At 53.2% G+C, this 15701-nt stretch overlaps 1 protein-coding gene across 1 annotated transcript in view; it reads left to right on the forward strand.

Annotated features, from left to right (window-relative positions):
- LOC135513355 (probable JmjC domain-containing histone demethylation protein 2C) overlaps positions 1-15701 on the forward strand; it is a 126545-nt gene that overhangs the window by 91229 nt on the left and 19615 nt on the right. Inside the window, 1 exon segment of the mRNA XM_064936283.1 lies at positions 162-301. Within this exon segment, the coding sequence (XP_064792355.1) occupies positions 162-301 (140 nt within the window).

Below are 15701 nucleotides of genomic sequence, written 5' to 3' on the forward strand. Positions count from 1 at the left end.
TATTCATTACAGACACCCTCTGTGCTCAGTCTCTCTCTCATCACTATTCATTTTTAAAGGGATGTTGATGCTTGTGTCAGCGAGCCCCGCTTCTCAGTGTTGTCAATATACAGCAGACTGAGATGTGTGGTGTTTGAACTCCCACTGTGTTTGTGTTGCAGGAGTGTTGAAGAGACTGGAGGAGGAAGACTTGGACGACAGCGTGAAGAAGAGATTAAAGGATTCCAGTGAGACGCCTGGAGCCTTGTGGCACATCTACATTAGCAAAGATGTGGAGAAAATTAAAGACTTTCTGCACAAGGTTATTCTCACTTTAATATGTTCTCTGTCTGTCTGGCCCTCTGGCTGGCCCTCTGTCTCTCTGTCTGGCTGTCTGTCTGGCCCTCTGGCTGGCTCTCTGTCTCTCTGGCTGGCTCTCTGTCTCTCTGGCTGGCTCTCTGGCTCTCTGGCTGGCTCTCTGGCTGTCTCTCTGTCTGGCCGGCCCTCTGGCTGTCTGGCTATCTGGCTGGCTCTCTGTCTCTCTGTCTGGCTGTCTGTCTGGCCCTCTGGCTGGCTCTCTGTCTCTCTGGCTGTCTCTCTGTCTGGCCGGCCCTCTGGCTGTCTGGCTATCTGGCTGGCTCTCTGTCTGGCTGGCTGTCTGGCTCTCTGTCTGGCTGGCTTGCCCTCTGGCGGGCTCTCTGTCTGTCACCCCTCAATGACAAAGCAAATCTAACAGAAATACCCCATCGACATAACATTCAGACCCTTTGCTATGAGGCTTGAAATTCAGCTCAGGTGCATCCTGTTTCCATTGATCATCCTTGAGATGTTTCTACAACTTGATTGGAGTCCACCTGTGGTAAGTTCCAATTGATTGGACATGATTTGGAAAGGCACACACCTGTCTATAAAAAGTCCCACAATGCATGTCAGAGCAAAAACCAAGCCATGAGGTGGATGGTATTGTCCGTAGAGCTCAGAGACAGGATTGTGTCGAGGCACAGATCTGGGGAAGGGTACCAAAACATTTCTGCAACATTGAAGGTCCCAAGAACACAGTGGCCTTGGAACCACCAAGACTCTTCCTAGAGCTGGCTGCCCGGCCAAACTGAGCGGAGAAAGGCCTTGGTCAGGGAGGTGACCGAGAACCCGATGGTCCCTCTGACAGAGCTCCAGAGTTCCTCCGTGGAGATGGGAGAACCTTCCAGCAGGACAACCATCTCTGCAGCACTCCACCAATCAGGCCTTTATGGTAGAGTGGCCAGACGGAAGCCACTCTTCAGGAAAAGGCACATGACAGCCCGCTTGGAGTTTGCCAAAATGCACCTGAAAATTCTCTGGTGTGAACTCTTTGGCCTGAATGACAAGCATCACGTCTCTCTCTCTCTCTGGTTCTCTCTCTTCCCCTCCTCTCCCTCTCTTCCCCTCCTCCTCTCCCTCTCCTCCTCTCGAGATGCCCTGATAGAACCCATCAGTCTGAGGGAGTTGTTTTACTATGGGACACAGCAGCCCAGCATCACGTCTCTCTCCTCCCCTCCTCCTCTCCCTTTCTTCCCCTCCTCCTTTCCCTCTTTCTCCTCCCCTCCTCCTCTCCCTCTTTCTCCTCCCCTCCTCCTCCCTCTTTCTCCTCCCCTCCTCTCCTCCCCTCCTCCTCTCTCTCCTCTCTGGATGCCCTTATAAAACCCATTAGTCAGAGGGAGTTGTTTTACTATGGGACACAGCAGCCCAGCATCACGTCTCTCGCCTCCCCTCCCTCTCCCTCTCTTCCCCTCCTCCTCTCCCTCTCTCTCCTCCCCTCTCCCTCTCTCTCCTCCCCTCCCTCTCTCTCTCCTCCCCTCCTCCTTTCCCTCTTTCTCGTCCCCTCCTCTCCCTCTCTCTCCTCCCCTCCTCCTCTCTCTCCTCTCTGGATGCACTTATAAAACCCATTAGTCAGAGGGAGTTGTTTTACTATGGGACACAGCAGCCCAGCATCACGTCTCTCTCCTCCCCTCCTCCTCTCCCTCTCTCTCCTCCCCTCCTCCTCTCCCTCTCTCTCCTCCCCTCCTCCTCTCTCCACTCTAGTCCTTCAGAGGGATGAGTTTTACTACGGGTCACAGCAGCCCAGCCTGACTGAGGAGACACTTTATTGCTTACTGAACTGTGTGTTGTGGTTGTACAGTTCTGTGGATGGTGGGTATCTCATCCAGCAGCCTTGTCTCTGTCTGGTTTACTGAGGAATGTCACTGATGTCCTGAATCTGACCTGGTGCTGTCCTGAATCTGACCTGGTCCCGTCCTGAATCTGACCTGGTCCCGTCCTGAATCTGACCTGGTCCCGTCCTGAATCTGACCTGGTCCCGTCCTGAATCTGACCTGGTCCCGTCCTGAATCTGACCTGGTCCCGTCCTGAATCTGACCTGGTGCTGTCCTGAATCTGACCTGGTGCTGTCCTGAATCTGACCTGGTCCCGTCCTGAATCTGACCTGGTGCTGTCCTGAATCTGACCTGGTCCCGTCCTGGTTCTGACCTGGTCCCGTCCTGAATCTGACCTGGTCCCGTCCTGAATCTGACCTGGTCCCGTCCTGAATCTGACCTGGTCCTGTCCTGAATCTGACCTGGTGCTGTCCTGAATCTGACCTGGTGCTGTCCTGAATCTGACCTGGTGCTGTCCTGAATCTGACCTGGTGCTGTCCTGAATCTGACCTGGTCCTGTCCTGAATCTGACCTGGTGCCGTCCTGAATCTGACCTGGTCCCGTCCTGAATCTGACCTGGTGCTGTCCTGAATCTGACCTGGTGCTGTCCTGAATCTGACCTGGTCCTGTCCTGAATCTGACCTGGTCCCGTCCTGAATCTGACCTGGTCCCGTCCTGAATCTGACCTGGTCCCGTCCTGAATCTGACCTGGTCCCGTCCTGTCTCTGACCTGGTCCCGTCCTGGTCCTGTCCTGAATCTGACCTGGTCCCGTCCTGAATCTGACCTGGTCCTGTCCTGGATCTGACCTGGTCCCGTCCTGAATCTGACCTGGTGCTCTCCTGAATCTGACCTGGTCCTATCCTGAATCTGACCTGGTCCCGTCCTGAATCTGACCTGGTCCCGTCCTGAATCTGACCTGGTCCCGTCCTGAATCTGACCTGGTCCCGTCCTGTCTCTGACCTGGTCCCGTCTTGGTCCTGTCCTGAATCTGACCTGGTCCTGTCCTGGATCTGACCTGGTCCTATCCTGAATCTGACCTTGTCCTGAATCTGACCTGGTCCTGTCCTGAATCTGACCTGGTCCTGTCCTAATCTGACCTGGTGCTGTCCTGAATCTGACCTGGTCCCGTCCTGAATCTGACCTGGTCCCGTCCTGAATCTGACCTGGTCCCGTACTGAATCTGACCTGGTCCCGTCCTGTCTCTGACCTGGTCCCGTGCTGAATCTGACCTGGTCCTGTCCTGGTTCTGACCTGGTCCTGTCCTGGTCCTGTCCTGAATCTGACCTGGTCCTGTCCTGGATCTGACCTGGTCCTATCCTGAATCTGACCTGGTCCTATCCTGAATCTGACATGGTCCTGTCATGAATCTGACCTGGTCCTGTCCTCAATCTGATCTGGTCCTGTCCTAAATATGAGCTGGTCCTGTCCTGAATCTGACCTTGTCCTGAATCTGACCTGGTCCTGTCCTGAATCTGACCTGGTCCTGTCCTAATCTGACCTGGTGCTGTCCTGAATCTGACCTGGTCCTGTCCTGAATCTAACCTGATCCTGTCCTGGTCATATCCTGAATCTGACCTTGTCCTGATTCTGACCTGGTCCTGTCCTGATTCTGACCTGGTCCTGTCCTGAATCTGACCTGGTCCTGGTCATATCCTGAATCTGACCTGGTCCTGCATCTGACCTGGTCCTGCCCTGAATCTGACCTGGTCCTGAATCTGACCTTGTCCTGAATCTGACCTGGTCCTGTCCTGAATCTGACCTTGTCCCGATTCTGACCTGGTGCTGTCCTGAATCTGACCTGGTCCCGTCCTGAATCTGACCTGGTCCCGTCCTGAATCTGACCTGGTCCCGTCCTGAATCTGACCTGGTCCCGTCCTGAATCTGACCTGGTGCCGTCCTGAATCTGACCTGGTCCCGTGCTGAATCTGACCTGGTCCCGTCCTGGTTCTGACCTGGTCCCGTCCTGGTTCTGACCTGGTCCCGTCCTGGTTCTGACCTGGTCCCGTCCTGGATCTGACCTGGTCCTATCCTGAATCTGACCTGGTCCTATCCTGAATCTGACCTGGTCCTGTCATGCATCTAACCTGATCCTGTCCTGGTCATATCCTGAATCTGACCTTGTCCTGATTCTGACCTGGTCCTGTCCTGAATCTGACCTGGTCCTGTCCTGAATCTGACCTGGTCCTGTCCTGAATCTAACCTGGTCCTCAATCTGATCTGGTCCTGAATCTGACCTGGTCCTGAATCTGACCTTTTCCTGTCCTGCATCTGACCTGGTCCTGAATCTGACCTGGTCCTCTCCTGAATCTGACCTTGTCCTGAATCTGACCTGGTCCTGTCCTGAATCTAACCTGATCCTGTCCTGAATCTGACCTTGTCCTGTCCCGATTCTGACCTGGTCCTGTCCTGAATTTGACCTGGTGCTGTCCTGAATCTGACCTGGTCCTGTATCTGACCTGGTCCTGTCCTGAATCTGACCTGGTCCTGTCTGAATCTGACCTGGTCCTGAATCTGACCTGGTCCTATCCTGAATCTGACCTGGTCCTGTCATGAATCTGACCTGGTCCTGTCATGAATCTGACCTGGTCCTCAATCTGACCTGGTCCTGTCCTGGTCATATCCTGAATCTGACCTGGTCCTGCATCTGACCTGGTCCTGCCCTGAATCTGACCTGGTCCTGAATCTGACCTTGTCCTGAATCTGACCTGGTCCTGTCCTGAATCTGACCTTGTCCCGATTCTGACCTGGTGCTGTCCTGAATCTGACCTGGTCCCGTCCTGAATCTGACCTGGTCCCGTCCTGAATCTGACCTGGTCCTGTCCTGAATCTGACCTGGTCCCGTCCTGAATCTGACCTGGTCCCGTCCTGAATCTGACCTGGTCCCGTCCTGAATCTGACCTGGTCCCGTCCTGAATCTGACCTGGTGCCGTCCTGAATCTGACCTGGTGCTGTCCTGAATCTGACCTGGTCCTATCCTGAATCTGACCTGGTCCTATCCTGAATCTGACCTGGTCCTGTCATGCATCTGACCTGGTCCTGTCCTCAATCTGACCTGGTCCTATCCTGAATCTGACCTGGTCCTATCCTGAATCTGACCTGGTCCCGTCCTGAATCTGACCTGGTCCCGTCCTGAATCTGACCTGGTCCCGTCCTGAATCTGACCTGGTGCCGTCCTGAATCTGACCTGGTGCTGTCCTGGATCTGACCTGGTCCTATCCTGAATCTGACCTGGTCCTATCCTGAATCTGACCTGGTCCTGTCATGCATCTGACCTGGTCCTGTCCTCAATCTGATCTGGTCCTCTCCTAAATATGAGCTGGTCCTCTCCTAAATATGAGCTGGTCCTGTCCTGAATCTGACCTGGTCCTGTCCTGAATCTGACCTTGTCCTGAATCTGACCTGGTCCTGTCCTAATCTGACCTGGTGCTGTCCTGAATCTAACCTGATCCTGTCCTGGTCATATCCTGAATCTGACCTTGTCCTGATTCTGACCTGGTCCTGTCCTGATTCTGACCTGGTCCTGTCCTGAATCTGACCTGGTCCTGTCCTGAATCTGACCTGGTCCTGTCCTGAATCTAACCTGGTCCTCAATCTGATCTGGTCCTGAATCTGACCTGGTCCTGAATCTGACCTTTTCCTGTCCTGCATCTGACCTGGTCCTGAATCTGACCTGGTCCTCTCCTGAATCTGACCTTGTCCTGAATCTGACCTGGTCCTGTCCTGAATCTAACCTGATCCTGTCCTGAATCTGACCTTGTCCTGTCCCGATTCTGACCTGGTCCTGTCCTGAATTTGACCTGGTCCTGTCCTGAATCTGACCTGGTCCTGTCCTGAATTTGACCTGGTGCTGTCCTGAATCTGACCTGGTCCTGTATCTGACCTGGTCCTGTCCTGAATCTGACCTGGTCCTGTCTGAATCTGACCTGGTCCTGAATCTGACCTGGTCCTGTCCTGAATCTGACCTGGTCCTGTCCTGAATCTAACCTGGTCCTCAATCTGATCTGGTCCTGAATCTGACCTGGTCCTGAATCTGACCTTTTCCTGTCCTGCATCTGACCTGGTCCTGAATCTGACCTGGTCCTCTCCTGAATCTGACCTTGTCCTGAATCTGACCTGGTCCTGTCCTGAATCTAACCTGATCCTGTCCTGAATCTGACCTTGTCCTGTCCCGATTCTGACCTGGTCCTGTCCTGAATTTGACCTGGTCCTGTCCTGAATCTGACCTGGTCCTGTCCTGAATTTGACCTGGTGCTGTCCTGAATCTGACCTGGTCCTGTATCTGACCTGGTCCTGTCCTGAATCTGACCTGGTCCTGTCTGAATCTGACCTGGTCCTGAATCTGACCTGGTCCTATCCTGAATCTGACCTGGTCCTGTCATGAATCTGACCTGGTCCTGTCATGAATCTGACCTGGTCCTCAATCTGACCTGGTCCTGTCCTGGTCATATCCTGAATCTGACCTGGTCCTGCATCTGACCTGGTCCTGCCCTGAATCTGACCTGGTCCTGAATCTGACCTTGTCCTGAATCTGACCTGGTCCTGTCCTGAATCTGACCTTGTCCCGATTCTGACCTGGTGCTGTCCTGAATCTGACCTGGTCCCGTCCTGAATCTGACCTGGTCCCGTCCTGAATCTGACCTGGTCCTGTCCTGAATCTGACCTGGTCCCGTCCTGAATCTGACCTGGTCCCGTCCTGAATCTGACCTGGTCCCGTCCTGAATCTGACCTGGTCCCGTCCTGAATCTGACCTGGTGCCGTCCTGAATCTGACCTGGTGCTGTCCTGAATCTGACCTGGTCCTATCCTGAATCTGACCTGGTCCTATCCTGAATCTGACCTGGTCCTGTCATGCATCTGACCTGGTCCTGTCCTCAATCTGACCTGGTCCTATCCTGAATCTGACCTGGTCCTATCCTGAATCTGACCTGGTCCCGTCCTGAATCTGACCTGGTCCCGTCCTGAATCTGACCTGGTCCCGTCCTGAATCTGACCTGGTGCCGTCCTGAATCTGACCTGGTGCTGTCCTGGATCTGACCTGGTCCTATCCTGAATCTGACCTGGTCCTATCCTGAATCTGACCTGGTCCTGTCATGCATCTGACCTGGTCCTGTCCTCAATCTGATCTGGTCCTCTCCTAAATATGAGCTGGTCCTCTCCTAAATATGAGCTGGTCCTGTCCTGAATCTGACCTGGTCCTGTCCTGAATCTGACCTTGTCCTGAATCTGACCTGGTCCTGTCCTAATCTGACCTGGTGCTGTCCTGAATCTAACCTGATCATGTCCTGGTCATATCCTGAATCTGACCTTGTCCTGATTCTGACCTGGTCCTGTCCTGATTCTGACCTGGTCCTGTCCTGAATCTGACCTGGTCCTGTCCTGAATCTGACCTGGTCCTGTCCTGAATCTAACCTGGTCCTCAATCTGATCTGGTCCTGAATCTGACCTGGTCCTGAATCTGACCTTTTCCTGTCCTGCATCTGACCTGGTCCTGAATCTGACCTGGTCCTCTCCTGAATCTGACCTTGTCCTGAATCTGACCTGGTCCTGTCCTGAATCTAACCTGATCCTGTCCTGAATCTGACCTTGTCCTGTCCCGATTCTGACCTGGTCCTGTCCTGAATTTGACCTGGTCCTGTCCTGAATCTGACCTGGTCCTGTCCTGAATTTGACCTGGTGCTGTCCTGAATCTGACCTGGTCCTGTATCTGACCTGGTCCTGTCCTGAATCTGACCTGGTCCTGTCTGAATCTGACCTGGTCCTGAATCTGACCTGGTCCTATCCTGAATCTGACCTGGTCCTGTCATGAATCTGACCTGGTCCTGTCATGAATCTGACCTGGTCCTCAATCTGACCTGGTCCTGTCCTGGTCATATCCTGAATCTGACCTGGTCCTGCATCTGACCTGGTCCTGCCCTGAATCTGACCTGGTCCTGAATCTGACCTTGTCCTGAATCTGACCTGGTCCTGTCCTGAATCTGACCTTGTCCCGATTCTGACCTGGTGCTGTCCTGAATCTGACCTGGTCCGTCCTGAATCTGACCTGGTCCCGTCCTGAATCTGACCTGGTCCTGTCCTGAATCTGACCTGGTCCCGTCCTGAATCTGACCTGGTCCCGTCCTGAATCTGACCTGGTCCCGTCCTGAATCTGACCTGGTCCCGTCCTGAATCTGACCTGGTGCCGTCCTGAATCTGACCTGGTGCTGTCCTGAATCTGACCTGGTCCTATCCTGAATCTGACCTGGTCCTATCCTGAATCTGACCTGGTCCTGTCATGCATCTGACCTGGTCCTGTCCTCAATCTGACCTGGTCCTATCCTGAATCTGACCTGGTCCTATCCTGAATCTGACCTGGTCCCGTCCTGAATCTGACCTGGTCCCGTCCTGAATCTGACCTGGTGCCGTCCTGAATCTGACCTGGTGCTGTCCTGGATCTGACCTGGTGCTGTCCTGGATCTGACCTGGTCCTATCCTGAATCTGACCTGGTCCTATCCTGAATCTGACCTGGTCCTGTCATGCATCTGACCTGGTCCTGTCCTCAATCTGATCTGGTCCTCTCCTAAATATGAGCTGGTCCTCTCCTAAATATGAGCTGGTCCTGTCCTGAATCTGACCTGGTCCTGTCCTGAATCTGACCTTGTCCTGAATCTGACCTGGTCCTGTCCTAATCTGACCTGGTGCTGTCCTGAATCTAACCTGATCCTGTCCTGGTCATATCCTGAATCTGACCTTGTCCTGATTCTGACCTGGTCCTGTCCTGATTCTGACCTGGTCCTGTCCTGAATCTGACCTGGTCCTGTCCTGAATCTGACCTGGTCCTGTCCTGAATCTAACCTGGTCCTCAATCTGATCTGGTCCTGAATCTGACCTGGTCCTGAATCTGACCTTTTCCTGTCCTGCATCTGACCTGGTCCTGAATCTGACCTGGTCCTCTCCTGAATCTGACCTTGTCCTGAATCTGACCTGGTCCTGTCCTGAATCTAACCTGATCCTGTCCTGAATCTGACCTTGTCCTGTCCCGATTCTGACCTGGTGCTGTCCTGAATCTGACCTGGTCCTGTCCTGAATCTGACCTGGTCCTGTCCTGAATCTGACCTGGTGCTGTCCTGAATCTGACCTGGTCCTGTATCTGACCTGGTCCTGTCCTGAATCTGACCTGGTCCTGTCTGATTCTGACCTGGTCCTGAATCTGACCTGGTCCTGTCATGAATCTGACCTGGTCCTGTCATGAATCTGACCTGGTCCTGTCATGAATCTGACCTGGTCCTCAATCTGATCTGGTCCTCTCCTGAATCTGAGCTGGTCCTGTCCTGAATCTGACCTGGTCCTGTCCTGAATCTGACCTGCCCTGATTCTGACCTGGTGCTGTCCTGAATCTGACCTGGTCCTGTCCTGAATCTGACCTGCCCTGATTCTGACCTGGTGCTGTCCTGAATCTGACCTGGTCCTGTCCTGAATCTAACCTGATCCTGTCCTGGTCATATCCTGCATCTGACCTGGTCCTGCCCTGAATCTGACCTGGTCCTGAATCTGACCTGGTTCTGAATCTGACCTTTTCCTGTCCTGAATCTGACCTGGTCCTGCTCTGAATCTGACCTGGTCCTGTCCTGAATCTGACCTGGTCCTGTCCTGCATCTGACCTGGTCCTGGATCTGACCTGGTTCTGAATCTGACCTGGTCCTGAATCTGACCTGGTTCTGAATCTGACCTTTTCCTGTCCTGAATCTGACCTGGTCCTGCTCTGAATCTGACCTGGTCCTGTCCTGAATCTGACCTGGTCCTGTCCTGCATCTGACCTGGTCCTGAATCTGACCTGGTCCTCTCCTGAATCTGACCTTGTCCTGAATCTGACCTGGTCCTGTCCTGAATCTAACCTGATCCTGTCCTGAATCTGACCTTGTCCTGTCCCGATTCTGACCTGGTGCTGTCCTGAATCTGACCTGGTCCTGTCCTGAATCTGACCTGGTCCTGTCCTGAATCTGACCTGGTGCTGTCCTGAATCTGACCTGGTCCTGTATCTGACCTGGTCCTGTCCTGAATCTGACCTGGTCCTGTCTGAATCTGACCTGGTCCTGAATCTGACCTGGTCCTATCCTGAATCTGACCTGGTTCTGAATCTGACCTTTTCCTGTCCTGAATCTAAGCTGGTCCTGTCGTGAATCTGACCTGGTCCTGTCCTGAATCTGACCTGCCCTGATTCTGACCTGGTGCTGTCCTGAATCTGACCTGGTCCTGTCCTGAATCTGACCTGGTCCTGTCCTGAATCTGACCTGGTGCTGTCCTGAATCTGACCTGGTCCTGTATCTGACCTGGTCCTGTCCTGAATCTGACCTGGTCCTGTCTGATTCTGACCTGGTCCTGAATCTGACCTGGTCCTGTCATGAATCTGACCTGGTCCTGTCATGAATCTGACCTGGTCCTGTCATGAATCTGACCTGGTCCTCAATCTGATCTGGTCCTCTCCTGAATCTGAGCTGGTCCTGTCCTGAATCTGACCTGGTCCTGTCCTGAATCTGACCTGCCCTGATTCTGACCTGGTGCTGTCCTGAATCTGACCTGGTCCTGTCCTGAATCTGACCTGCCCTGATTCTGACCTGGTGCTGTCCTGAATCTGACCTGGTCCTGTCCTGAATCTAACCTGATCCTGTCCTGGTCATATCCTGCATCTGACCTGGTCCTGCCCTGAATCTGACCTGGTCCTGAATCTGACCTGGTTCTGAATCTGACCTTTTCCTGTCCTGAATCTGACCTGGTCCTGCTCTGAATCTGACCTGGTCCTGTCCTGAATCTGACCTGGTCCTGTCCTGCATCTGACCTGGTCCTGGATCTGACCTGGTTCTGAATCTGACCTGGTCCTGAATCTGACCTGGTTCTGAATCTGACCTTTTCCTGTCCTGAATCTGACCTGGTCCTGCTCTGAATCTGACCTGGTCCTGTCCTGAATCTGACCTGGTCCTGTCCTGCATCTGACCTGGTCCTGAATCTGACCTGGTCCTCTCCTGAATCTGACCTTGTCCTGAATCTGACCTGGTCCTGTCCTGAATCTAACCTGATCCTGTCCTGAATCTGACCTTGTCCTGTCCCGATTCTGACCTGGTGCTGTCCTGAATCTGACCTGGTCCTGTCCTGAATCTGACCTGGTCCTGTCCTGAATCTGACCTGGTGCTGTCCTGAATCTGACCTGGTCCTGTATCTGACCTGGTCCTGTCCTGAATCTGACCTGGTCCTGTCTGAATCTGACCTGGTCCTGAATCTGACCTGGTCCTATCCTGAATCTGACCTGGTTCTGAATCTGACCTTTTCCTGTCCTGAATCTAAGCTGGTCCTGTCGTGAATCTGACCTGGTCCTGTCCTGAATCTGACCTGCCCTGATTCTGACCTGGTGCTGTCCTGAATCTGACCTGGTCCTGTCCTGAATCTGACCTGCCCTGATTCTGACCTGGTGCTGTCCTGAATCTGACCTGGTCCTGTCCTGAATCTAACCTGATCCTGTCCTGGTCATATCCTGCATCTGACCTGGTCCTGCCCTGAATCTGACCTGGTCCTGAATCTGACCTGGTTCTGAATCTGACCTTTTCCTGTCCTGAATCTGACCTGGTCCTGCTCTGAATCTGACCTGGTCCTGTCCTGAATCTGACCTGGTCCTGTCCTGCATCTGACCTGGTCCTGAATCTGACCTGGTCCTCTCCTGAATCTGACCTTGTCCTGAATCTGACCTGGTCCTGTCCTGAATCTAACCTGATCCTGTCCTGAATCTGACCTTGTCCTGTCCCGATTCTGACCTGGTGCTGTCCTGAATCTGACCTGGTCCTGTCCTGAATCTGACCTGGTCCTGTCCTGAATCTGACCTGGTGCTGTCCTGAATCTGACCTGGTCCTGTATCTGACCTGGTCCTGTCCTGAATCTGACCTGGTCCTGTCTGAATCTGACCTGGTCCTGAATCTGACCTGGTCCTATCCTGAATCTGACCTGGTTCTGAATCTGACCTTTTCCTGTCCTGAATCTAAGCTGGTCCTGTCGTGAATCTGACCTGGTCCTGTCCTGAATCTGACCTGCCCTGATTCTGACCTGGTCCTGTCCTGAATCTGACCTGGTGCTGTCCTGAATCTGACCTGGTCATATCCTGAATCTAACCTGATCCTGTCCTGGTCATATCCTGAATCTGACATTTTCCTATCCTGCATCTGACCTGGTCCTGCCCTGAATCTGACCTGGTCCTGAATCTGACCTGGTCCTATCTTGAATCTGACCTGGTTCTGAATCTGACCTTTTCCTGTCCTGAATCTGACCTGGTCCTGCCCTGAATCTGACCTGGTCCTGAATCTGACCTGGTCCTGTCCTGAATCTGACCTGGTCCTGTCCTGAATCTGACCTTGTCCTGTCCTGAATCTGACCTGGTCCTGTCCTGAATCTGACCTGGTCCTGTCCTGAATCTGACCTGGTCCTGTCCTGAATCTGACCTGGTCCTGTCCTGAATCTGACCTGGTCCTGTCCTGCATCTGACCTGGTCCTGAATCTGACCTGGTCCTCTCCTGAATCTGACCTTGTCCTGAATCTGACCTGGTCCTGTCCTGAATCTAACCTGATCCTGTCCTGAATCTGACCTTGTCCTGTCCCGATTCTGACCTGGTGCTGTCCTGAATCTGACCTGGTCCTGTCCTGAATCTGACCTGGTCCTGTCCTGAATCTGACCTGGTGCTGTCCTGAATCTGACCTGGTCCTGTATCTGACCTGGTCCTGTCCTGAATCTGACCTGGTCCTGTCTGAATCTGACCTGGTCCTGAATCTGACCTGGTCCTATCCTGAATCTGACCTGGTTCTGAATCTGACCTTTTCCTGTCCTGAATCTAAGCTGGTCCTGTCGTGAATCTGACCTGGTCCTGTCCTGAATCTGACCTGCCCTGATTCTGACCTGGTGCTGTCCTGAATCTGACCTGGTCCTGTCCTGAATCTGACCTGGTCCTGTCCTGAATCTGACCTGGTGCTGTCCTGAATCTGACCTGGTCCTGTATCTGACCTGGTCATATCCTGAATCTGACCTGGTCCTGTCTGATTCTGACCTGGTCCTGAATCTGACCTGGTCCTGTCATGAATCTGACCTGGTCCTGTCATGAATCTGACCTGGTCCTGTCATGAATCTGACCTGGTCCTCAATCTGATCTGGTCCTCTCCTGAATCTGAGCTGGTCCTGTCCTGAATCTGACCTGGTCCTGTCCTGAATCTGACCTGCCCTGATTCTGACCTGGTGCTGTCCTGAATCTGACCTGGTCCTGTCCTGAATCTGACCTGCCCTGATTCTGACCTGGTGCTGTCCTGAATCTGACCTGGTCCTGTCCTGAATCTAACCTGATCCTGTCCTGGTCATATCCTGCATCTGACCTGGTCCTGCCCTGAATCTGACCTGGTCCTGAATCTGACCTGGTTCTGAATCTGACCTTTTCCTGTCCTGAATCTGACCTGGTCCTGCTCTGAATCTGACCTGGTCCTGTCCTGAATCTGACCTGGTCCTGTCCTGCATCTGACCTGGTCCTGGATCTGACCTGGTTCTGAATCTGACCTGGTCCTGAATCTGACCTGGTTCTGAATCTGACCTTTTCCTGTCCTGAATCTGACCTGGTCCTGCTCTGAATCTGACCTGGTCCTGTCCTGAATCTGACCTGGTCCTGTCCTGCATCTGACCTGGTCCTGAATCTGACCTGGTCCTCTCCTGAATCTGACCTTGTCCTGAATCTGACCTGGTCCTGTCCTGAATCTAACCTGATCCTGTCCTGAATCTGACCTTGTCCTGTCCCGATTCTGACCTGGTGCTGTCCTGAATCTGACCTGGTCCTGTCCTGAATCTGACCTGGTCCTGTCCTGAATCTGACCTGGTGCTGTCCTGAATCTGACCTGGTCCTGTATCTGACCTGGTCCTGTCCTGAATCTGACCTGGTCCTGTCTGAATCTGACCTGGTCCTGAATCTGACCTGGTCCTATCCTGAATCTGACCTGGTTCTGAATCTGACCTCTTCCTGTCCTGAATCTAAGCTGGTCCTGTCGTGAATCTGACCTGGTCCTGTCCTGAATCTGACCTGCCCTGATTCTGACCTGGTGCTGTCCTGAATCTGACCTGGTCCTGTCCTGAATCTGACCTGCCCTGATTCTGACCTGGTGCTGTCCTGAATCTGACCTGGTCCTGTCCTGAATCTAACCTGATCCTGTCCTGGTCATATCCTGCATCTGACCTGGTCCTGCCCTGAATCTGACCTGGTCCTGAATCTGACCTGGTTCTGAATCTGACCTTTTCCTGTCCTGAATCTGACCTGGTCCTGCTCTGAATCTGACCTGGTCCTGTCCTGAATCTGACCTGGTCCTGTCCTGCATCTGACCTGGTCCTGAATCTGACCTGGTCCTCTCCTGAATCTGACCTTGTCCTGAATCTGACCTGGTCCTGTCCTGAATCTAACCTGATCCTGTCCTGAATCTGACCTTGTCCTGTCCCGATTCTGACCTGGTGCTGTCCTGAATCTGACCTGGTCCTGTCCTGAATCTGACCTGGTCCTGTCCTGAATCTGACCTGGTGCTGTCCTGAATCTGACCTGGTCCTGTATCTGACCTGGTCCTGTCCTGAATCTGACCTGGTCCTGTCTGAATCTGACCTGGTCCTGAATCTGACCTGGTCCTATCCTGAATCTGACCTGGTTCTGAATCTGACCTTTTCCTGTCCTGAATCTAAGCTGGTCCTGTCGTGAATCTGACCTGGTCCTGTCCTGAATCTGACCTGCCCTGATTCTGACCTGGTCCTGTCCTGAATCTGACCTGGTGCTGTCCTGAATCTGACCTGGTCATATCCTGAATCTAACCTGATCCTGTCCTGGTCATATCCTGAATCTGACATTTTCCTATCCTGCATCTGACCTGGTCCTGCCCTGAATCTGACCTGGTCCTGAATCTGACCTGGTCCTATCTTGAATCTGACCTGGTTCTGAATCTGACCTTTTCCTGTCCTGAATCTGACCTGGTCCTGCCCTGAATCTGACCTGGTCCTGAATCTGACCTGGTCCTGTCCTGAATCTGACCTGGTCCTGTCCTGAATCTGACCTTGTCCTGTCCTGAATCTGACCTGGTCCTGTCCTGAATCTGACCTGGTCCTGTCCTGAATCTGACCTGGTCCTGTCCTGAATCTGACCTGGTCCTGTCCTGAATCTGACCTGGTCCTGTCCTGAATCTGAACTGGTGCTGTCCTGAATCTAACATGATCCTGTCCTGAATCTGACCTGGTCCTGTCTGAATCTGACCTGGTCCTGAATCTGACCTGGTCCTATCCTGAATCTGACCTGGTTCTGAATCTGACCTTTCCTGTCCTGAATCTGACCTGGTCCTGTCCTGAATCTGACCTGGTCCTGAATCTGACCTTTTCCTGTCCTGAATCTGACCTGGTCCTGCTCTGAATCTGACCTGGTCCTGTCCTGAATCTGTCCTGAATCTGACCTGGTCCTGTCCTGAATCTGACCTGGTCCTGAATCTGACCTGGTCCTGTCCTGATCTGACCTGGTCCTGTCTGAATCTGACCT

The sequence above is a fragment of the Oncorhynchus masou genome, chromosome 24 (genome assembly GCF_036934945.1).
Source record: "Oncorhynchus masou masou isolate Uvic2021 chromosome 24, UVic_Omas_1.1, whole genome shotgun sequence".
Lineage (NCBI taxonomy): Eukaryota > Metazoa > Chordata > Actinopteri > Salmoniformes > Salmonidae > Oncorhynchus > Oncorhynchus masou.